We start from the raw sequence: 24606 nt of genomic DNA, 5'->3' as shown, positions 1-24606 counted from the left end.
TCAGTCCGGTAAGTGCAAACGCTGTCATAGTCATATAGACATACAGAGACAATTTGGGTCTGTGGAATTAGGAAAAGCAGCTATATATATATACCAATACAAGTCATATTTATAATAACAATATTGAATTCAGTCTAAGGATTGTACAAATGATTGTGCTGAGTTAGCCTGTTTTGTTAAGGCCAGAAGGGGGGTAAGGAAAAAAAAACAACACACCACCTTTTACCAAAAGAGTTGAAATGCTATAAAAAAGTCTGTGTAGGCAGCCCAGGTCTTATAAGGAAATGTTCTTAAACATTTATTTCTTGAAACACAAGGTTTCAATCAACAGCCACTGGAGACTCTGGGGTCACGATCTTCCCTGTATGCAACCCCCTCAATGTTCTGCATAAAGGTCAGAGAGGTTTACCCTCTAAGCATGAATTTGCCTTCCAAACACTTTGACTACGGAATAAACAGTTTCTAACCCAGATTGCGAAACTCTTAGCATTGTTTTCTAAGAAAAATGCAAACCCCATACTAAGAGATTTCATATTCACTCTCTGTGGACTCTACAAATAAAAGGTCTGTAAAATCTCGAACCTTTATTAAGTCTGCCAGCAACAAGTTGAGAACACCGTATGTTACAAAGTCCACTGAGTGCACACACTGTATTCCTCAGTTATCTGAAAGTGCTTCTTACAACTTGATATGCTAATATATCCATATTTATTAATGTATACATGTAATGAATGCTCATGCTAGCCATCAGCTGGACTTGTATCAAAAATGAAATATTGTGAGGTTACAGGTAAGCTGGAATATGATCTGATGGAAGACATAAGTTTAAAGAGTAAGTCAGAGCAGTAACACTTTTTAGCACCTAAAACAGTGAGTGAAAACGCAAAACAATGCCTTAAGGATGCATCTGCAAATCCTGATTTGAATACTTTAAGGATTAAAAATTAAGCTCAAGAAATTTCTAATAAAGCACCACAAGAAGTCCAAACTAAAATGGAAGAATTACCTCCTGAAGAACTTCATACAGTATTTTAAGGGAAGCTACATTTTATTTTGCATTTGATAAACATTCCAGCCCTATTTCTGCCATTGCTTCCATTTGATTGGGCTGTTTGGTGCCTGAACCCTACAGAGCTGCCATGCTGCACATAACACGATATATATTTCTTTAGGATCCGCTGGTGATAAGTTACATTACTGAAATTCGTCCAGGAAAGTATACCTGTTAATTTTACTTTAGATGGATTCTATTAAAACGTGAAAATCTTGGCAAGAACTGGGGTGAGACTTGCCCACTGTCTGGGTCCCTTTCCCACCCAGCCAACAGGGCAGACTTTTTAGTTCATTATCACCTCATCAGTGTTCCTGTCAGCTGCCAACAGTGAGAAAAGACTAAGCCACTCACTAATTCCTGGCCTTCCTGCCTCCACTGAAGCAGTAGTAAATCCAGAACAGATGGATGCTCTTTAACCCCTCTCAATCCAGACACCTACTTTAATCAGTCTAATCAATCTGCTCAACTCAGAACAAGGATTGACTGGCAAATGCACAGTGATGGAGGGGTCAACTTGTTGCAGCTCAGCTCCAGCACAGAAAGCACTACTCTATCTCCAATACGCTACTGATACAGGAGGAAGCTGTAGAAAGGCACCAGTCCAACCGGGTCAAGAGTAGGATAGACCTTCTTGAGAAGAGAGGAAACCAGCAGAGGAAGGGATTGTGAAAAATGAAAAGATTATTAAACACTAAGATCTCATCACAAGAAATCATGAATGAATGAAGACAAGGAAACACTCACTCAATGCAAGGGCAATTTCTTATTTTGTAACAAGTTGCACTTCAAGCAGCTTGCTGTCAGTCTTTCCCCAGCACACAAGACACAAGAATAACCTTGACTTGTGTCATCTCAGACCTTTCTGAACATGGATTGCCATTCAATGCACTAAGCCAGAAGAAAAACAACCTCGCAAAAATGGGAACATTTTTTGCCAGGTTAGTATGCTGAATTATACAGTGGAATTTTGTGAGTGTTGGGTACCATAATTATTTCTAGAAATATTCTTGATTAAAGAGTATAAAGACCATCCTACACCTATATCTTTGATAATAAAATTATGTCCCTTCTCTTAGAATTTTGAATTTTCAATTATAAGCCATGCACTTACAAATTCTAGACTACATCACCATAAGGTTTTAAATTTATGTATATAACCACAACATTAAAAGTTGTCAAATGAGGAATGTAAATCACAACAGTCCATTTATTCACTAACACAATGTGGTTAGTGCAAAACTTCATTCCAAGAGTGGCTTTCTATGTATCATTTGATAAAATTTGTAATTTTGCTCCCTACCTTTAAAAGCCTTCAATAATGCTCACCCAAAGTTCCAGGATTAGAAGGTTCTTCTGGAAAAACTGAACAGTCAGCCTCATGTGAGCAGGAGAAAGATTGTTTCAGCAATTGGCCAATTAAATTAGAACACAATCCCAAACTACCTTTAGGAAAACTACAAAGTATAGTAACTACAGAAAAAGATATCAAGTTTGGAGATATTAAGACATTTGGTATCACTCCAAGATAACCTCTTTTGGTGCTGAGAAGTTGTCTGATTAGACTATACTCTTGTCCCTTAACTGATGTCAATAGCGACGGTGATAATTCAGTCATTCCTGGTGTGTGTTTTGGGATTCAGTTACCAAAATAATGGTATCTAATGCCATATTAGTTGTCCTAGGATATGTGAGACATTCACAAGAGGCCAATAATGTGACACACAATATCTGGAAGATCTATGCCTTTCTGAGGTGACACTTAGAGGTCCAGTGTGGTATTATAGTGCACCTGAAATGGCAATAGACGCTAAAGTTCAGAAAATGGATATGCAGTACTGTTCTCCTTAAAACCAGTAATCAAGTTATCAACAGGTATCCCAGAGATATAAATTGGATAAGAAAGGAGCTAATTTCTTTCTCGTATGTACAGTAATGGAAGTCTTGAAAAAATAATTGTTAGAGCAGGCACACATAGGAAGGTCACTGGTAGGCAGAAGACCAAGGTTCTGAAAGCCACAGAATCACAGAATCATCTAGGTTGGAAGAGACCTTCAAGATCACCGAGTTCAACCTCTGACCTAACACTAACAAGTCCTCCACTAAACCATATCACTAAGTTCTAAATCTAAATGTCTTTTAAAGACCTTCAGGGATGCTGACTCAATCACTTCCCTGGGCAGCCCATTCCAATGCCTAGCAACCCTTTTGGTAAAGAGGTTTTTCCTAATATCCAACCTAAACCTCCCCTGGTGCAATTTTAGCCCATTCCCCCTTGTCCTGTCACCAGGCACGTGAGAGAATAGTCCAACCTCCACCTCGCTACAGTCTCCTTTAAGGTACCTGTGGAGTGTGATAAGGTCGCCTCTGAGCCTTCTCTTCTCCAGGCTGAACAACCCCAGCTCCCTCAGCCGCTCCTTGTAAGATTTGTTCTCCAGACCCTTCACCAGCTTTATTGCCCTTCTCTTGAGCACCTCGATGTCCTTCTTATAGTGAGGGGCCCAAAACTGAACACATTACTCGAGGTGTGGCCTTACCAGAGCCGAGTACAGGGGGACAATCACTTCCCTAGCCTTGCTGGCCACACTGTTTCTTATGCAAGCCAGGATGCTGTTGGCCTTCTTGGCCACCTGAGCACACTGCTGGCTCATATTCAGCTGACTGTCAACCAATACTCCCAGGTCCTTCTCTGCCAGGCAGCTCTCCAACCACTCATCTCCCAGCCTGCAGCGCTGCTTGGGGTTGTTGTGCCCCAGGAGCAGGACCCGGCACTTGGTCCTGTTGAACTTCATACAGTTGCCCATTGGTCCAGCCTATCCATATCCTCCTGCAGAGCCTTCCCACCCTCAAGCAGGTCGACACATGCACTTAACTTGGTGTCGTCTGCAAACTTACTGAGTGTGCTCTCAATCCCCTCATTCAGATACTAAAGAGAACTGGCCCTAGTACTGAGCCCTAGGGGACTCCACTAGTGACCAGCCTCCAACGGGGTTTAACTCCATTCACCATGACTCTTTGAGGCCGGCTACTTAGCCAGTTTCTAACCCAATGAAGCATATGCTAGTCCAAGCCAAGAGCAGTCAGTTTCTTGAGGAGAATGCTGTGGGAAACAGTGTCAAAAGCCTGAAGTCAAGGTAGACCACATCCACAGGTTTTCCCTTGTCCACCCAGCGTGTTACTTTGTCATAGAAGGAGATCAGGTTAGTCAAGCAGGACCTGCCTTTCATAAACCCATGCTGCCTGGGCCTGATCGCCTGCTTGCCCTGCAAGTGTCGTGTGATGATACTCAAGATAATCTGCTCCATGAGCTTCCCTGGCACTGATGTCAGACTAACAGGCCCATATTTGGTGTCTGTCCTAATCAAAAAAAAAACTTTTATCATTAACATTACCCTTTCAACAACACTTTAATAACTACTTTATTCACCTGCAATGGAATATAAACCATATTTATGGCAAAAACCCTCATTTCCTAGTAAGTAAGATTTTATATTGGAGTGCTAATTGCCTTTTGGTACATAGTAAAATGTCTTCAGTGTGGTCTGGAGGTCACTCTGCTAAAGCAACCCAAATAGTTTTTCATGCCATATATTTTTTCCATGCTGAGTTTTCCTTATCCATAAATAAGATAAACAATACTGACTTTTTTCCAGAGGAGTATTTTGAGAATTAACATGGCACTTTTAAGATTTTCAGATAGAAATTGCTCTGTAATGTAAAGCAGCATAGTTAAGAACTGAATGCCATAGCATAAATTAAATCTTTGGAGGTTGCATATATATATACATATATGTATATACGTTTATATATATATATATATATATATAAATGAATCTATTCCTAGGGGTATTTTAAGATCACAAGGAAAGAAGATATACTATTCTATTTTGGTCACCAAACTCTTGTTCATTAAAAGTTTAGGTGTGTATTTCCAAGTCCCAGGAGGCTGCCACCAAGTTCAACTGGAAGAACTGAGAAATTAGGTAATGAAATACTTCCACTAGACTATCCTAACTCATACCTCAAAGCAAAACATACAGTTAAGACATAAACTAGAGAAATGTGTCAATGCAGTTCATGAATTGCTAAGAGGAATGTGATTTTGTTGTTGTTGTTGTTCCTTCAGTTAATATTTTTAAAAGACTTTTTCTAAGACTTGTAGGATTTCCTTGGGAAAAGGGCAACAAAAAAGTTAGATTTTGTCCTTCACAATACATGTTCCCGAAGTATCAGTATATATAATGGAGATCAAAGTTTAACCAGAAATTTGTAACTGTTGGTCATGAGAAGTCAAATTCTCCATCTTTTCCAAGTAGGCATCTCCTGACAACCTTATGAGGCAAAAGTTCTGCTTATTAAGGTATAACAGCTTCAAAATATGAGTTACTTGACAGTGGGAACAAAGAGTAAAGCTACTCTTAAAGAACAGTAGATTTATTCCATGCCTCATTCTATAATCTGACAGCAATTAAATGGGTATTTCTATGCTGCAAACATGTTAAATAATCATTAAAGCATTCTAGCAAAATTATGAGAATCTCAGCAAATTAACTGTACTCATTTCTAAAATAAAAATGGCACATACTGTACATAGGTCAAACAGAACACAAGCTATGCATGTGCATCACATATACTTGAGTTTCTGCACAAAGAAAAAGTAGAACAGCAATCGGGCTAAGCTCTGTGTACACTAAGGAAAATGCATTTCATTACTAGGACTCATTGGTATGAATAAAGCATATCTTGCTCTACTTTTTACGAATTAATTCCCTATAGCTATTTTTTTATTAGTCAGTAAAACAAAAAAAAAAAAAAAAGAAAAAAAAAAGAAATCAGAATGGAGATCTATTAAAAGATAATGCATCTCCCATGTATGGGAATAAAACTTTTTCATATCACTGAGACAAAAACCAGATCATTGCCCAGTGTAATTTCTGTTCCCCTTAAAACTGTATCTTTATTAAAGGTCTACAAGTTCTGGTTCAGAAATAGGTAACAAAAGAAGAATTTCTTACACTTTGTTATATTTAAGTTACACTGAGAGCACATTTGCCCATAAAATGGAACAAGAAATGTAGCAATTGTATAAATAATACACTTGAGGTAATGGAGATGTAAACATACACATCACAAAGCCATCTGGAGCACAGTTTTCCCCAAATTTGGGCACAAAGTGTATAAAGAAATGTGTTGTCCACTAGGGTTTCTCTAGGCATCTTTTGTACTTTTCAGCTTCCCACACCGAGGAAGTGATACTCCAGTGCTCCATGTTGTAAAGGAGGCAAAAGGTCCAGCAGCTAAGACCACTGGAGTGAAGCCTTGCTAAGAGGTTGCCTGAAGTGATTCTGCGTGACTCCATAGCTATTTGATTATCATTGACTCTAGCCCACAGGCTCCTTCTGTTTGGGCCAAATGCAATGCTGACACACTCTGCAGCTCAGCACCAAACACCCTTTCCATTCTTTAACAGTTTACTTGCATTTCTGCGTGCTGGTTTCTTTTGGCTCCAAAGACAGCTTCACCTGCAGGGTTTCATTTTTCTGTTCGACACCTTGCTGTTGATTTTCCCTTATTGCACAAAAGAACTTGCTCCAGTGCCTCTTTCACAAATGCCTCTTTGTAGTAAACGAAAGCCTTAATGATCATATTTTGATTGTAGACTTGATTAATTTTGACTTTGTTTAATTTGCGACCTTTGCTGAGATCTTTAGGGCTGGGAATTAGAGAGCACACTGTACCACTGTACTTTGGACATTGCAGCTTTGCCAATTTGTTTCATGCCTCATTTGTCACAAAACCTATGAAATTGTAGTCCAAAGCCAGCTTCATATTTTTCAAGGCAAGCCAAAAATGTATTTGTTTTTGTTTTAAATTAACATCTCCTTGCTAAATTCATCTAGTTTTTCAAACTCAAGACCAAAGCCTCACTAACAATGAGAATATAGCAAGCAAGACAAATCTGAAGATCAATTTATCAAAAGAGAACAGCTTGCTTCTCTGCAATTACAGCAATAAAGCGGTAAGATAAGCATACTCAATTTTAGGTACAGACATACAATAAAGAAAGAAAATAAGGATGTAGAAAAGATTTGCATGAGAACATGCTAGAAGAGAGAAATAAATGAGGATGCAAATATCTTACTCGCACAACTTTTTCTATTAAACATTTGTCTCAAGTTATTTAAAAACATACAAACCTAATATCTTAAGATTTAAATTTCCAACATCACTGGAATTCTGTGGCCACATGAAGGAATCACACATGAAGGAATCACATTGTATTTTTGGCTTCAGTTTACTTCTTTGAGAAACAACAACAAAATTTCTCTGTTTTTATGAAGAAGAAGACTTTGATAAGCAAGATCCTTCAGTGAACTAAAGTGCACAGTATTTAAAACTTGCATTATTGATATTTTTAGAAGACAATATGGCTAGCAGAAGTCATAAGGACTTTCTCCAAATACCAGAAGATATCCTCTGCATTCTTTATAAGCTAACCATGCTTAACCCTTTCACATCTCCAGCTTACTGAGGGCTTGAGAGGGAAAAATAATTTTTAGCTATCTTTAACCAACAAACTGAATGATCTAAAAAAAAAAGGTGGTTTCCCTTACATGAAGAATATTCAAAATGGATTACATACAAGAGCAAAATTTCTCTTTAGAAGTTGAATCTGCAAACCTAAGCTGGTATTAATAGAGAGAACTGAGCCCACAGCATGATATGTAAAACAAGTTCACGTATATAATATATACATTTTTACAAGAGGCAATTTTGGTTCTTATAGACATTAACTCATGGAAGTATATGATTTGTGCTAAAGAATCTGCAAGACAACACCCTCTCTATTCTGTTTCATCTTCATGAAAGCATGCTCAACCACATCTAAGCTATTTGTGATAGGTTGGTGTCATTTGTGTATAAAAACCTTCAGGGAACAATATTCTACACCCTACCCACACCCTGCTCTTCAGTTTAGTGAGATCATTTTGAATTCTCATCTTGTTCTCCAAAGTGCCTTAATACCCACATTGGCATTTTGGCAATATGTCTTTTGGCTTGTCAGCCACATCATTAATGCACGTTTTGAACAACAGGAGAGTTGGAGACCTTTAAGGAAATCAGGTAATACAGGTTTCCATTATGACAATGAACTAATTGTTCTTTTCCAGCTACCTGCTTATTCACTTTATAGTAGTTTAATCAGGAATATAATCCCTACTTTGCTGATGAGACAGTTCTGAGAGATAATGACAGAAATCCTCCTGAGATCAAAACATATTACATCTGTATTACCTATGGTATATGGAGACGCCTTGTTGATTTGTCATGATTTAGTCTCCACAAATTCAGGTTATCTGTAACGTAATACTTTACTGTTTTCTGAGCATTTACAAATAATGTTTTTTATTAACTCCAAAATATAGCTAGGAACTGAAGGTAGACTGATGAAATCCTTTGGCTGCTTAAAGCTACCTGCAGTTTCATAGAAGTATTGTTGGTCTCAGAGCTTTACTCGTGATTAAATTAAATGTTCAAACTAGTTGATTTCTAGATTATTTAGCAGATACTATTTTATCATTTAGTTTAACTTAGAATCACAGAATCTTAGAAACATTAAGGTTGGAAAAGACCTCCAAGATCATATAAAACCTTGATTCCTAGATTACATAGTGGGTATAAACTAGTGTGATCTTTTAGTTTCCAACACTTTCTTGACATCAGTTTTAAAGAGATAGACTTTAGGAAAAAGCTGTAAAATGCCAGCAGACTGAAAAAGAAATACGGGTTTATGGAAAGCTATAGCATTATCTATTTTGTGCTTGAGCAAGGGCTATAAAAAGGGATCTAGGGAACACCAAATACAACATTGTGTTGAGTGTTTCAGTCTTCCCTACAATTCTGTATATATGTTCTAGTTCCTAGTACTAGGAAAGACAGTTCTCTCTTTCCTGTAATCTACATGAACTATAATGCTATATATTGGACTGAGATAACCGAATAAAGCGATGACAACAGCACATCTTAAAAAAGATGCTTTTCGGGTACTTAGTGTCTTCTCTTAGGATTTCCAAACAAACAGTTCTGGTCAATTTTCCTGTTTTTAACTCCTCTTATGATAGTCCCTTGTGCTGCACACAAGACAACACCAAACAAACCAACAAGCTCTCAAACCCTCTCACTATGGGGTTTTCTCAGAAACTCCTTAGACTTGCAGATGATGCTTTTTATTTTGCCTAAAGATCTCAAAGATACTTTTTGAGAAGGGAGGAAAACAAAAAGATATACTGAATATTACATATTGAATATTCTCATACAGAGCAATTTCAAAGATTATAGGGGTTGCCAGCAATTTGGGTCATTTCCCCATTATATGACTCCCATTTCTTCTCAGTTTGTCCTCCAGGACTGTAGAGAACCAATTATTTGCTTTAGAGGTTATTTCTGTAATTAAATTGACCTGACTTCTCTTGAAAAAGGAATTTCTGGTCAACTACAGAAAATAACATGAAGTTAGTAAGCTTTGCCTTACCTACATCCCGCAAAGTTTCACTGCTATTTTAAAAACAATGAAAGAATGACTTACATATGCACAGTGGCCATATGAGCACATCTAACCTTTGAGATTTCCCTCCTTGTATTTTGAACTACGTTGACGATGTCCGGATGGGATTTACAATGGCTCAAAGCTACTATTGTTCACACTACATTAAATCTACAATATATGCAATGAGATACCATAATATTTTCACTTGGAACTTCTATTAACCCACAACTTGACTGTATTTAATGAAATATGTAGTGTTCACAGAGTTGATTTATATGCATCACTATTTACAGTGCGCGTTTATAAAAGAGTAAAAAGCACCCTAAGGAGCTCATGGTTCTTTCGACTTTAACAGAAAGTAAAATGCGCCTGATTTGGTTTAGCTCAGTAACACCCCTGGAAGCCCCAGAATCTTATAGCTGGATTAGGAATGGCGACAGGAATCACTGATGCAGCTGAAACAGCTAGTCTAGGAAATGTACTATTACTACCAAACCTGCGCCAAAAAACACTTGTGCATATTTTATTTTTAAAACAAAGAGCACAGTCATATTTATGTTTGTTGTATACGTATATATCAAGTGTACAGAAACAATAAAAAGACATGCTGAAAACCAGGAAGTCCATTTCTGCCATTGTTGTTCTACAAATAATTGGAGTGGAGCATTCATACACCCAAGGGAAAATTACATAGATTCTCCTGAACAGATAAACCTTTACTTCTAGGAGAACTTCTGATTGTCTTTCATTACAGAAATTGTATTTTAGAATATAGTAAGAGGAACAGTGCTTTTTTTTACTGAAAAGGAACACTGAATTATCTAGCAGAAGGTGGTATATTGGTGCCCTCAGAGCTATTTTACAAGCAATCTGCTTTATACATTAGCCAAAACAAATCTGTCACTGACTCCATTCTTCTACCAGTTTAACATTAGTTAAGCTGAGTAATTATATCTAGAAAAAGGGATTCTTATTTTTATTCTTTTAGATAAGATGATCTGTACAATACACAGGTTACAGTAAACACAAACTTTCCCCAAAGAAACGGCAGGTGGGCAAAGAAGAACACAGGGCACTAATGACTTCCAAGACACTGTCTTGTGCTGCACCTGCTCTCGGTTTGCAATAATGAATTAGAAAACTGAGAAAAGACAGGAAGGGTGTTCATTCGCTAGTGCTAGGACTATGCTAGCCTAAAATATTATACATTTTAGTACTCTCTATGTATGCCAAAGATCTCTACTGATGGATTTTTTCATGCTAATTTCTATAGGAATACTCTAATCTGTTAGTAGAAAAGAAAAAAAAAAAGAAACTTGTGCATGGTTAATACTGAGGTTATATGCTATGTTTTTTGCATTCTGTCTTGAAAGAGGTGTAATTTCATTGCACCATCTAGAAATTGTGTTCCAAGAACTACTCAAGGGATCACTTAGACTCAACCCAGACCCCGGAAAACATCCAGTAGAAAAAAACACCTCCCATGGAAAGGCATGGAAACAAGAGCACAGTGTAACTTACTTTTCAGGAAGTTAATGACTGGACCTCCTTTCCCCAACTCCTCCCTATAACATTAATACTCATAGGAATTACTGAATGGAACAAACCCCTTTAACACCACCTGGTGTACTTTTCAGCAGTTGGTCCTGCTTCCAGGCCTGTCATGCCTCATTAAGATAGTACAGTACTTTCTCTACATAAGACCGTTCTGGGGGACCATAGAATTCAAGATAAAATGAGATATGGAGGTTTTATCATAAGACAGAATGGGACTGGGGCATATAGTGCCAAGATTTTAGTATCTGAGAAAACCACAGAAGAAAAAATTTTTCAAGGAAGGTGAAGAGTGAAAACAAACCAGTTACAAAAGGCATACATAACTTCCCAATAGTTAAAGAAATGGAGGAAACCACAACAACCCAATTCTGTCTGTGCTCATGTGGGGCACCTTGTTTACATAGGCTTCACTAAAGGTCTCACTTTTCCACTTTGCAGTTTATCCTTTCTGCTAAACTTTAAGATTTGCATTTAATAGTTCTCTTACCCACATGAATCATATGACCAAGGAGCTTTGTACTGGTGCCCATAAATGGGTTGAGCTTTTCTGCTTCTTTCCGTGATTCAGGGCATTCTACAATCAGTTTTACTGAAAACCAAGCAGCAGGCTGCCTCTGATATTACCACCCTACTGATATCTAAGGCTGCTTGAAGGCTCACTGACAGTGCAGCAGGACAGAAGGGATAACAGACATCAAAACCTTACTTGCCAAAAGAGGAAAAGTGCATAAGAGATTGTTTTCTATCAAGCTTTCAGTTGAATGAAATAATTACAGCAGTACCCACCAAATGTCAAGGTAACCAAGATCTACCGTCACGTTTATGAAGAGCTTAATGGTTCACTATAATGAGGAGAATTGTGAAGCCAAAAAAAATGAAAATACATTTTCTGGCCCTTCAGTAACCTTTATCCTTACAAGACACACAACATATCTACACGTAGCATTTCAGCTTTCCTGTTGGCTTCTGTGGGACTCATTTTGAGATTAACAGCAGTTCCAAGTTCAGTTTATTTCCAGTCATTCGATCTTAATGTCTCTTTTTTCCAGTAATTAGAAATGGGTATTTTTTCACATTTCAGACTACTGCAACTGAACTTTCTACAGCTTAAATGTCAAAATCTTACTGGGTAAGTATATCAAAATAAAATAAACATATATTTTTTATGCTCAGAAATTAAAAAGGACAAAACAATGGGAATGGGATACTTTTTGTGTTCATTTTCACTTTGTGCCCTCCTCTGAAATAGGCATTTTAATGAAGAAAAAATCTAAGCTTGGAGAGGAAAGAAGAGGCTGCTGCCATGCACTTGTTCAGCTTTGCCCCACACAATAAATCCTATGGACATGGAGTGCCCTCTGTGGGACTGGAGATTACTTAAAATCACAACAGTAATTACAGGAGGAGCGCTGGCACCATTGCTGCGATTGCCCATTGGCCTGATATACCAAGTGGCTCATAGACTTTACAGTCCAGTTCAACATGATGAAGAGTTTGAGCTTGACCTAGAAAGCCAGACCTTGCAAAGGCAAGGTTAAGATATTACTAATTTGTAGCACACATGACAAATGTGAACTCACTTCAAACTATTGAGACAACTGTCTATATACGTAGAACATACACATACTCCCTTTCTTCCTTTGCAACTCTTCTCCTCCGGAGAACAACCATTAGACCATAGGCATAAAATAAGACTCTATAATGACTCAAACATTTCTTTAATTTCCAAGAGCACATTTTCCAGTGTGTTGACAAGCTATTGGATGGACATGGATACTTTTTTTTTTTTTTTTTCAGGTTCTGCTCATCATGGATAGCATGAAAAAAAATTGTTTGTTGAGTCTGTTTGCTGTGTTTGAATTACTTCACACATCATTTTGAACCAGCAAAAATTACTTTTCTGGCAAATAAACTCTGTGCCAATTAATCAGTTGCTTTTGGACCACTTTCAATTTCAAACTCCTACTCATACCTCCAGACAATACTGCTTTATTGCTGAGAGGATGAACTTTTTAGAAGATAAACAATCGTGGCTTTTGCTGACTTCTTTTTCTTATCTGACAGCCAGAAAATGAAAGTGTGGAGTTATCAACCATCTACCAAATATTTTAAGGAGACTTGCATGACATACAGGAAAACCATAGCAGAGAAAAGGATGAACATAACACTGCCTAGGTTGGTATCTTGTTTTTAATAGTAGCCCTCGTGTAGCTCTCAGCAGGCCTTCCAACTCATGGATAAAATAAAAAACAAATGCAATAGACAGCTTCATTAAGCTACACAGCCCTGGTTCATTTCTGATCACCACCTACACTCTCTACCAAGTTAAACAATATCTGGTGGAAAAATGGGACGCATTCATGTGATTAAATACTACTGTGGTAAATATTCAAAAGACCACTCAAATAAATTAACGAGTAATTAAAACACATTTATGAGAGCTTGATTTTGAAACAAATTATGTTCTATTGTAACAATTCCTTTGTAATATCCTTGATTATTTTTAAAGAAAAAGAAAATATAATAGTTAATTATTCTTGGACAAGTAATACACTTTGTGATGTGCGCCAGCAGGATCAAGGATTCAACTCTGACACGCCAACTACATTATATATAAGTCTGCATCACTTGAATTATAGAGCTAGCAAAGACTTCAATTAGCAAGAAAGGGCATAATTCAGGAAAGGGCTGTGGGACAGTTTTCTAGATCTAAAGAAACAGATTGAGAAATGCTCCAACTGGGATTTATTGACCTTGAAGCAGATGACTTGGGAGAATCTTCTGGTCCTTCCGACCAAAACAAAAGGCCTGCCTAGACAAAAATAAAAAAATAATAATAATAAAAAAAGTCTCTTCTCTACATGCAGACACAGTCCTTCCCTATGCACACTCCTTCCCTATAAGTAGAGAGTCCACTGCTACAGTTTTGGCAATTGCATGAACTCGGCCCCAGATTAGAATGTTTGTGCTCGGTTATTTTCACACACTGCCAAAATTTGCTGACAACACCAGGAGAAAAAAAGGGAAAGGAAAACTGGTGATTTTCAACAGTTTATAACTCAGCTCAGCCTAAGCAGGTTTTTATGGGACAAAGAACAGAGATTTCTCTGTAGACAGCACTTTATTCCTGCCTAATTTAAAAGATTTGCTGTGAATGATGGAAACATTAGAACTTCTTAAAGAAAACATAACAAAACAAAAATCCTAGCAGTTCACTAACTTTTTTTTTTTTTTTTTTTACAGTAGATCATGTTTGTTGATATCAATAGAGAGACCATTATCTAGCTGTTTCATAATTATTTACAACAAAGATTTTTTTTTAAAGAAAACAAAAATATTAGACTTAAAGGCAGAGGTGTTCAAAATACATAGTACTTCTTTAAGGAGAGGAATTTCTTCGTTGGAATACTTCATATTTCTGCTGTTCTAATGCCACAGTAGTCCCTAAAGAGTGTGAAATGGTCTTCTCAGAGTTACAGAGTCAGTAGTAAACACAAGCTGTACTCTAAGAAATGCTATTTTTAATATATATTATCACTAACATAATACCTAACAACTTCCTATCACAAGCCCAAGGTAGCTTTCTGGAGTAATCTTGCTGCTTTAACACTTTCTTTCAGTCCACATCTAGAATCTCCTAAAGCAGCATATCCTAAGCTATTTTTCTTGTATATTCCTCTCATTCTCCCCTACCTCATTAGTTGACTGTAGGGCCCAGGCTATTAAACTTACACCTCTAACAAATTGCAGATTTATTTAGAGCTGCATTTGAGTATCTGAAACTTTTCCACTGAAGTGTGCCCTAAAACTTGGGCAACAATATTGCTTTATGGTAATCATGAACAGTAGACGTACAGCAACTATTGTTTTCTGTTAAGGATATCAAAATCTGCTCAAATGCTTCACAAAACTGGCTAATCATTCGATTGCTGTTATTTTTTAATTGAGACAGTAGAAAACATTTTGTCAACATTAGAAACTTCTGCAAAACTGGAAAACAGTTGAGAAGAGTATTTTTCAAAAGAGGCATAGACTGGGAAAATGTGGCAACAAAGAATATGCTGAGGTTCCTGTATATAAACATAAGATATTTAATTGACTGGGAGTCCTCACTAGAGACTTGTTTGCAACAGAGCCTCTCAGTGAGAATGAGTTTTTGAAGTTTGGATGCATTTGGCAGCTTTATAGAACTTTAAGACAGATCAGCTATGTCTAAAACATGTTTAGCTAGTTAACTGTAGAAATGTAATGTTTTTTCCATCTTTCCGTCCATGTGCTGACAGCATTACCATTCTCTCCAGTGTTCTTCTTCTTCCTTCTGAGGTACAATGGATCTACCAGTTTATGCAGTTCCCAATACTAAATTTCAGTACAATAGCTTTCCAACAATAACTTACTTAGCTAAGAGAGGTCATCATTTAAAAGAAGTGAGTAGTTATATTGAAAGCGCTAGAGCTACACAATTTGAAATACATTTCAGGATATACTATACAATACATTTACATTTTAATGAGAAGGTTTGGCAGAGCAGTTTGGCAGAAGAAAGTACTGCCAAGTGATTGGATATGGGATATACCTCCAGTTGCTTTGGATTCCCACATCACCTTAAGAGCTATTCTTCCCATCCCCCAGTACACCAGCTCTCAAGCCAGTCAAATTTATAGCTCAATAAAACTTTTTTATTAAAAATAAGTGTGGCTTGTAAGTACTGCAGTCTTCCAATGTCCCTATGCCAGGTCTAGATCAGACTGTAGTAGTTGAATATGATGCTGAAGAAGCTTGGCCCACTTTGCAGAGCACTGAAGTTAGAGTTTCAAGATCTAAGCCACCTCTCTTTCCATTTTGTAACAGCTGTTTTTCTATCCAAGAAAAAAAAAAGGAAAAAAAAGGGAAAAGGGAAAAAAAAAGAAAAAAAGGAAAGAAAAAATGAAAGGAAAAAGGAAAGAAAAAAGGCAAAAATAGAAAAAAAAAGAAAATAAAAAAAAAGAAAAGAGGTTGGTATAGAAAGCTAAATAAATAAATAATGGCTCACAAAAACCACAGTGGAGGAACCACTGCTGGTCCTGCCAATAAAAATGTTCCTTCTCTTCAGGGCTGGCTAAACAACTGAAAGTGTTTCTAATGAACTGCTGGCAGCACTATCCATCATTGCACTAAATGGATTCATGTCTCCCTAAACTAAGGATAACTATTCATCTATAATGCACAGTCAGAAATTAGGAAGTACTTAAGCCTTAGAAGTCTAATTCCTCAGTTTTCCCCAACTCAAAGCTTGGTTTGATTCAGGTCTCCTTATGTAAAGATGACAAGAGAAGTCTGATAGAGAAATTCAGTCTCAGTTCAAGTACTAATGAATCATCCACAAGTCTGAAAACCACTTTAGCAGACTAGACATCTGCAGTATCATTTCAGCATTGCAACTATCTGACATTATGTTTGTCTCATCCCTCCTTCCTTTTTATCATTTGTTACACTGATTTTTGTCTTCTCTTTAAGTAGATCATAGGCCACTCTAGACAAGATAGCACATCTGTAAGACTTAAAATAATTGGGTCCCAACAATTGTTTAGGAACATTGAAGATGACATTGTGCAGATAATAGCTTTCTACTGCGGATGTTCAGAAGGAAGATGTGGTTTTGAGCCCCAACGGAAGTATGAAAGTAATGTAGATAATCCCTGGTCAGAAGTCACTTCTGAAGACTTGACTGATTATACAGATAACTGCCTACAGAGGCATATTTGTACAATGCTTGTCTTTAGGTCACTGGGGATCAGAGAAGAATTTAGAAATATCAATAAAACATGCTTACAAATAATGGTAAGAAACACTTACTTCATCTCCAGGACTTCCTCCAAATGTTTTCTTCTTTCTGCTCGTAGGTTGGTCAAATGGGTTTCCTTCTCAGCCAAAGACTGTTGAGTAGAGGACAATTTTGCTTTCATAGACTCCAGCTCCTGCTTAACCTTCTCCATGGCCATCATCAGCTCTTCTACCTAAAACATTTTTGAGGAAGGCAGGAAGGGAGAAAAATAGTACAACGTGATCAACTGGAACTTACTAACGGTCACAACTAAATCAGATTCCAAGGTTACCAATGCATGTACACTGCATAATACTGTAGACCAGAAGAAGCATCATCTAGCACTGTGTAAACTACATCTACACTTGATGGAGGCAGCATTATATTCTGTGGCTTATTATGCTCTGGTGACTGGAACATTACCATTACAATACCGTATTACAAATCTTCAACTCTTCAATATTTCTATTTTAGAAAATGTACCACAAGGATATATAGATGATCTATATGAATTAAGTTAGCACAGAAAATTGCTAGGTATTAAACAGAACACATGGATAATATTCTGAAAATGTTCTCTGTAAGTAACCCCTAAAAAGCTACGTATGTATTTTAAGAATAAATTTAAGAATGTTTCTGAAGTAAGGAGAGGGTTACCAAGCAGATGTATGTAGGGATACTTCCCTCAAAATATCTGTTGAACAATGCTTATAACCACGTTCTGTAATTTAGCAACATAAATGACATTGAAAGAGCTGCTGATAGCAGACAGGTAAAGAACAATGCTCTTCTCTCCGGGTTATTACAAAATGGGAAAGGTTCACAATTACCATAATTGTAAGTTTTAGAATAGATACTGCACAGATGAATCTAGTTGTATTTTGTTCTGTACTAGGAGCAGGTTTTCTCACAGCTACAGTTCATCACTTTAACATGTAAAACCACAATGAATGCTTAAGTATAGCTCTGAAGTATAAAAAAACTGGATATTTTAACAATAATTTTATAGTAATGTTAGATGGCACAGAGATTTCTTTCACCAACATCATCCTTATAGATTTTATCTATCACAACCAATCACTCATAAATATTTTTATAATGTGCTTCAAATGTGAGAAACTCAGATGTTACTATTGCACACGATCAAACATTTGTGTAAATTTAGTACGACATTACAGCATTGTACTGCATATCCCCAGACAACAATCAATTTGTGCTTCAACCTAGAAGTGAATTACTGAAATTATATTAAGCTCAATTTCTACTTACATGTTTTTACAATGAGTTGGGAGCATCACTCACTATACAGGTACTAGAGGATGTAAGGTGTGGAATATACCACTGCTTGCTTTAATAAATCAAATACTCCAAAAGGCAGAGCTATTGGCTCAGGACAAACATCAATAATCATCCTCAATCAATGATAAAGCAAAACACTGTAATTTAGAATTAGAATATTCATAAAATCTAGCATAGACATATATTGCTTAAGGCAAAATGCCTATCTACTTCTGCTAAACTGCAGCTGAAAATAGAAATTATTGTGCCCAGAAAATTAAGAAAAATTTAAGAAATGTGATTATCAAAAACTATTCAAAATGTACAGCCAATACTTCATCTAGCAATCAGCAGACTGAAGAGGAATTTCAGTGATGCATAGTCAAAACTGGCTAGCATGCATAAAATAACTAAGTTTTTCTGTCTTGTTCATGTGCAAAACAAGACCAGAACCTCTGTCAATTTTTAAAATAAACAAAGAGAAAGCTCCATAGAAAGAAATGGGGAAAAGTTAGAAAAGAATGTAAAGAAAAACTGCAGAAACAATGAATAGCAAAAGTACTTCTGGGAAGAAAACTGATACATAGAAAGAGAAAAATAGCAAAATGCTGGGCAAGTGAAGATGTACTACTGTATCAACTTCTACTTCCTATGGCTGGATCAGAATTATCTACATAAACATTTTCCTTTAAATCAAGGAGAGAAGAGGCATGGCATCTATGAAATCCTCTGCTTTTAACAAAAAGCAACCTCAAATAAACAAGTCCCCAGCCAACTGCAACAATCTAAAAGGTTTGTGTCAATCTGTCAGTTGCCAAGATAAAACAATCTTTGAAGCAACAACTTTTCCATAATGAAGTTTGAAAGATTTCTGCCATCTGTCATTCCATTCCCAGTCATCCAAATTTGTGATACTAACACCAAAGGATCCATTTGCATGATGCAGATCTGTAGCATAACAGCTCTGTGCTACTAAGACACAATGAGGCTGGAGGCCAACAGCTAGGCCAAGGCAGTCACTACTGGGTGGCAAGATCAAACTCTGAAGCAAAGGCTTATATTAATTGGAGTAGTGACTACTGTGGGTATTATATTCTTTTTCTAATCACTCCATTTGGTAACTTTTTCATTCTAAGGTGTTATCCTGTTTGTGAATGTTAACATAAAATTGATCTAATCATATATTGGGAATAGACAAAATGTGAGTAGCTTTCACGTGGCACCAACAACTTTGCTCACTGAACTGTCATTACCTTCCATTCTGTCTAGAAGGCATCATTTGTCATGCTACTTACTAAGGACAAAATTCACTGAAGTAGTAATGTCTGTATTTACAATAAAGACTTCATTGTTTGAATTCATCAAGCTATAGATATTCCATGGCAGAATTTCCATTAAACTTATAGAAAAACAAAACTTTTTATGTGGCAAGTTATGAATCTTAGTGCAGATCTGTTTATATGTCCCTGTAAGCAGTCCTGTGAGAAATTATACAGAAATAGTCACTGGAAGCAACTTCCCTGCAATAGATGTCTAATTTAGCCTATACAAGAAACTTTAAATCTACCCTTGATTTTTTTTTCCCTGAGAGCATCTAATTAAATAACAAAGAAAGTGTTTGCCAATAACCAGTTTTCTGAGACATGCTGTTGACGTTTTCAATTTAACTCAAGGAAAGCTTGTGCCCTATGCCTAAAAAGTTTCTGTTTCAGAATGTGTTAAGAGCATACTCTCACTCCTCTTCTCTCTGTGCTCAAATGATAGTATAATCACACGAAAGAATCCATAGTTCAAATGTATATGGGGTTTCAGTCATGCAGATGGTCCAAGCTGTTACTCTTGCTATATTTCTTTCCTTATTCTTTTTTTTTTTCTTCTGATCAAATATTTGAATACTTTTATGATCAAGTGAAGAAGACTTTTTAAATGAAAGGTCTCAAAGGACATGACAAAGGGACTTGACTATTTAGACTACGAACCATGCATACTCCTAAACTGGAGATACGGTACCTCAGATGCAGTGATATGTGGGAAACTTAGAGTTTAATGTCTAACTACTAAAAAAAAAATACATTTTCATTTTTCTGACTTAAGGAAAAAAAATGTATTTCTTTCAGTATACATACAGGAACTGTGGGTTATGGGATAGCTGTTTATGTTCATTAATGTATCTCAAAAGTTCCAGGAAGAACACAAAAAGATGGAATTTTAGAAAACAAAGATACACGCACCAGTAGGAACAATTTATTTTCAGTGAGCATTGTATAAATCAATCACTAGAGATTTTAAAAACTCTTGTTTTTAAAACCACCTCAGGAAGCTAACTTACATATTTAAAATTATTGGCTTTCTGAACATAGGCCTTTCTTGGATAAACAATGGATTAGTATTACAAGACAAAATGTACTAGAAATCTGTACTTCTGTCCAAAATGAATTAGGCCACCAAAATAAAAGGTCTTGAAATTACAAGTCAGTAGTAAGAATACTACAAGTCCTGAAAAAAACAATTAACATTTCTCATAAAGTTCCACTCAGTGTCTCAGAGGACTCTCTCCAACTTTTTTTCAGATCCTGAGTTTTTAAGCTATTTTTCATTTCACTGTGTACATTAATGAAATGATAAAGGGACTGCAAATTTCTGCATTATCTTTTACTGAGCTGAACTGATTAGGCTGCAGGACAGAGAGAAGAGAAAGAAACAGACATGCAAAGAAAGACAAAGACAAAGTTCTGGCTCCATGTAAACTTGTTTGGATACCAGAAAATTTTCCCAGAACAGATGTTAAGACATGGAAAAAGCACAGGCCAGACTTGGGACTTAAGTATGTAATTTAACTGCCTCAAGTAACATATTACAGGGAGAATGCATTGAGTCTGACATAACCTGGATTGCCAGCAGGACCAGATGGTTTGCTTAAATCACGAGCTAATAAACCTTTACACCAAATAAGAAGGAAATGAATTATGGTTTCATCACAGCCCCATTTTTGTTAAAGCAGTAGGGTGGCTTTAGGTACTCCTAAAGACCATAACCAAGACACTTAACTAAATTCTTGGCTATTCTGAATCGAGGAAACAACTTTCAAATTCTTATAGCTATTGAGACAGCTGATGGGTATGGCTTTTTTGAGAGCTAAAATATCAAGAGGAGAATGAGAGAAATAAGTAAGCAGTAAAAGGAGAAATCTTAGTTTTCAGTAAAATTAGAATGTTATTTCTGGTTTGTATGTTAATGACAGCCGTTAACTGAAAGACCTGTTGAAAGCTCTGCCACACTGGCAGCAGAATGGTATGGAGCAGAATGGCTCTGACCCTACCACATGCACAGCTCTGGCTCTGCATCAAGCCCCTCTTACTACCACTGCATGAACACGCATATTCTGGAAGGTGTACAGAGAAAGCGGGCACAGCTACTGGCTTCTCTGTCATGACAATGTTGTCACATTGGCACTAATCCTTTTGAAGCACATATGTGAGGTTAAGATGCTTTACCTCCGCTTTTATTCTGTAACTGCGAGTACTCTAAGGATATCCTAAGGTGAACATCAAGTAAAGAGAATGTTCTTCCCTACACTGTACATGGTCCACTTGTTCTGCATGGTCATTGTTAACAAACTACCATGACATCCTACACAGACAAGTGAATTTTTTTTTTTTTTTTTAATGTTGGAATTCCTTAGCTGAGATCCTCCCTAAAGAAACTGGGAAATAAACATAGCAGAATGTTGTGCAACAGTTACAGTGTTTCTGTATATCGCATTTTCCTCCATCCCAGAGGATGCCAGATTTGCAGCACCCCTTTTGCCAAAGTCAACTGTGTCTAGTATTACAGGGCTGTGGCAGACTGCATGTACTGAGAACAGTTTTGTTTTTTTCACAATAAAGAGGGGAGTTGGTGTCAAAACTGAGAAACTGGCTGCTGGATTATCAGTTCTGAGACAAGGCAAGGTTTCTGATTAATATATAGCAGTCATTTTAGGGATAAACTATATATACAACAAGATTTTTAGAGATGAACTGTGTTTCTTTACATTAACGTGTACCCTTCTTAAGTCTTTGAGTCACTGATGACTCTAGGCAATGAAGACTAATAGTCAGACTGACCAGAAGATATCTGACATTATGAAGTCACTCCTGTAGTACCCACAGAAACAGAAACACAGGAGTCTTTGTCAAGGAATATGTTACTTGAGTACCATCAGGAGTGATTTTTGCTCATATTCTGAGAGCCTTCTGCTCTTGGTATGAAGGAATCAAAGCTCACAGATGTCTGGAAGAGAGAAATGTCTCCTGAGCTTAGACATTAGGACTGAAGAAGTCACAGCTGTGTCCTGTTATGATGTTTGGAGGTAGCTTTGACAGTTGTATCTCCTAAATGAGGGCTGTAAGCCATATAAATAAGCAATGGCCGGCTGCTGGGGCAAGAGCTCTTGAGAAGGAAGCAATAATCCTCTCTGCTTAACACACACACACAAAAATGAGTCACACCAGGAAAAAAAAAAAAAAGTGAAAGACTGAATTCAGATTTCTGTTAAGTACAGAAGCCTGTTGCAGTCTCCATCATCTGAAGACTATAATAGGATAAAATTGTATTTTACATTTTCCTGAGCTAGAACCTTTATCTGATGAAGTATATTCACTATGCTTTTTAACCCTTGCAACCATACCAAAGAAAGCTGACCAATTTTATTTTATGTGGATCTACAGTCATATTAAACTGTCTTGTGTTCATCTTTGTGACTAGCAATTAAGTTCTCCAGTCCCTTGAGAACAGAGCAGCAATCACTACTTTGAAAGATAACAATCTTACCAAAAATTGGATTTAAAAATTACTACACTACTACCATTTAAAAATCACTACTGAGGTAGACAAAGTAGAATTCAGCACACTTAGCATTTTCTGCAGAATTTTGCACATACAAATTTAGCACAATTTGTTAATCCAAACAACCTCTTCAGAAAAGTGGCTAATTCATGATACTGCAAGCACAGCTCTAAACGAAGGCATCTTCAAAATAACTTGACCTTTCTTAGGGTACATCTGTGATCGCTGCTCAGGTAGTAGTAGTAATTGGGCCAAAGGAAGCCTTTCAGCTCAGACTTATTACCAAAGGATCTAAGCTCACAAGGAGTCTGCAAACCACACTGACTTTCATTTCGTTGCATTTTAGATAGTTCCACATTAACTGGGGTATGTCACCGTGGCAGACTGAAATTTAGACATACCCGAATAATATTCAAAGTAAATATTTAATGCTGTGCTACACAGCACAGATTGTCAACTTATATAGTTACAGATTGATTCTCCAAAGAGAAAAATTCTGGGATGATATATTAACTCACTACATGTAGTGAAAAATGGTATGCTAATTCACCATTCAACTTCAACACTCTTCCCAGAAGATGTTAAGGATCATGAACAGTTATTATGTGAAAGCACATGCATTTACATGAAGGTTAAACATATGGCTAAAGTTTAACTGAAGAAGTACAGTCTCATTGGCAAGCACAGGAAAGTTTCCACCTCTGCTAACTTGAGGAAGCAAATCTTTAGCATTGTAGTTAATAGAAAACAAAGATCAGAATCTAGCCACAGCAACTAAAAAGTAATCCCGCTGTTCTGAGCCAACTGAACTAAGGCTGAAATTCATTGAAGGCTTTGAAGGAATCTGATGATAGACAGCAGTACAGCAATGTCTGGAAGCTTTTGCGTCAATAGGAAATGTTTCAGAAAGAATCCTCAATTAAATTAACCTCAAATCTCTCTCTGTCACTCTTTTGTGTTTTTCTGTATAGGAGAATGGTCTAGAAATGAATACCATTTCTTTTCTTCCATTTAAAGTATTTTGGTGAAAAATTAGTTGTCACAAAAAAGTGTTTTTCTAATTTATAGATTTAATATACAAGTCTTATGATTTCTTCTAATGCTTTAATCTACACATTATTGTATTAAATTGCGACTTCAGATGCAAGTGTAAGATCGTAAATGGAACATGGAAAAGAAATTCCAATTGGAAAAGTTACAGGACTAGCTTTAAGCAAATATTAAAGCAAGCATTTGCTCCAGTCCTACAATTCCAAGTGAGCATTACTGTAAAAATCTGCATGACTTTCTCTTTCAAAGCAGACTTAAAGGCAACTCAAGACTTTGATTTTTTTTCTTGAGCCAGAGCAAATAAAATACTATGTAGAAAAAAAGGCTACACAATCCATAGAATTACTCTGGGAGGAGGAAGTAAGTTTAGGGAGAAACATCACTTCTAAAAATGACTGCCACCAGCTTCATTACCATGGACACAGTGCACCTTACATATCCAAAATACTTCCTCTAACCAAAGAAAAAGAATCAGACAAAAGAATGAAAACA

At 36.8% G+C, this 24606-nt stretch overlaps 1 protein-coding gene across 12 annotated transcripts in view; it reads right to left on the bottom strand.

The window, feature by feature from the left end:
- The window catches only part of ERC1 (ELKS/RAB6-interacting/CAST family member 1), a 294248-nt gene that overhangs the window by 86826 nt on the left and 182816 nt on the right, over positions 1-24606 (bottom strand). For all 12 annotated transcript variants that reach the window (XM_035345700.1, XM_035345691.1, XM_035345735.1 and 9 more), the window contains one exon: positions 16992-17152. In XM_035345700.1, the coding sequence (XP_035201591.1) occupies positions 16992-17152 (161 nt within the window). The remainder of the gene's footprint in view (positions 1-16991; positions 17153-24606) is intronic.

The sequence above is a fragment of the Oxyura jamaicensis genome, chromosome 1 (assembly GCF_011077185.1).
Source record: "Oxyura jamaicensis isolate SHBP4307 breed ruddy duck chromosome 1, BPBGC_Ojam_1.0, whole genome shotgun sequence".
Taxonomy (NCBI): domain Eukaryota; kingdom Metazoa; phylum Chordata; class Aves; order Anseriformes; family Anatidae; genus Oxyura; species Oxyura jamaicensis.
This window is presented reverse-complemented; position numbering and strand designations above follow the sequence as displayed.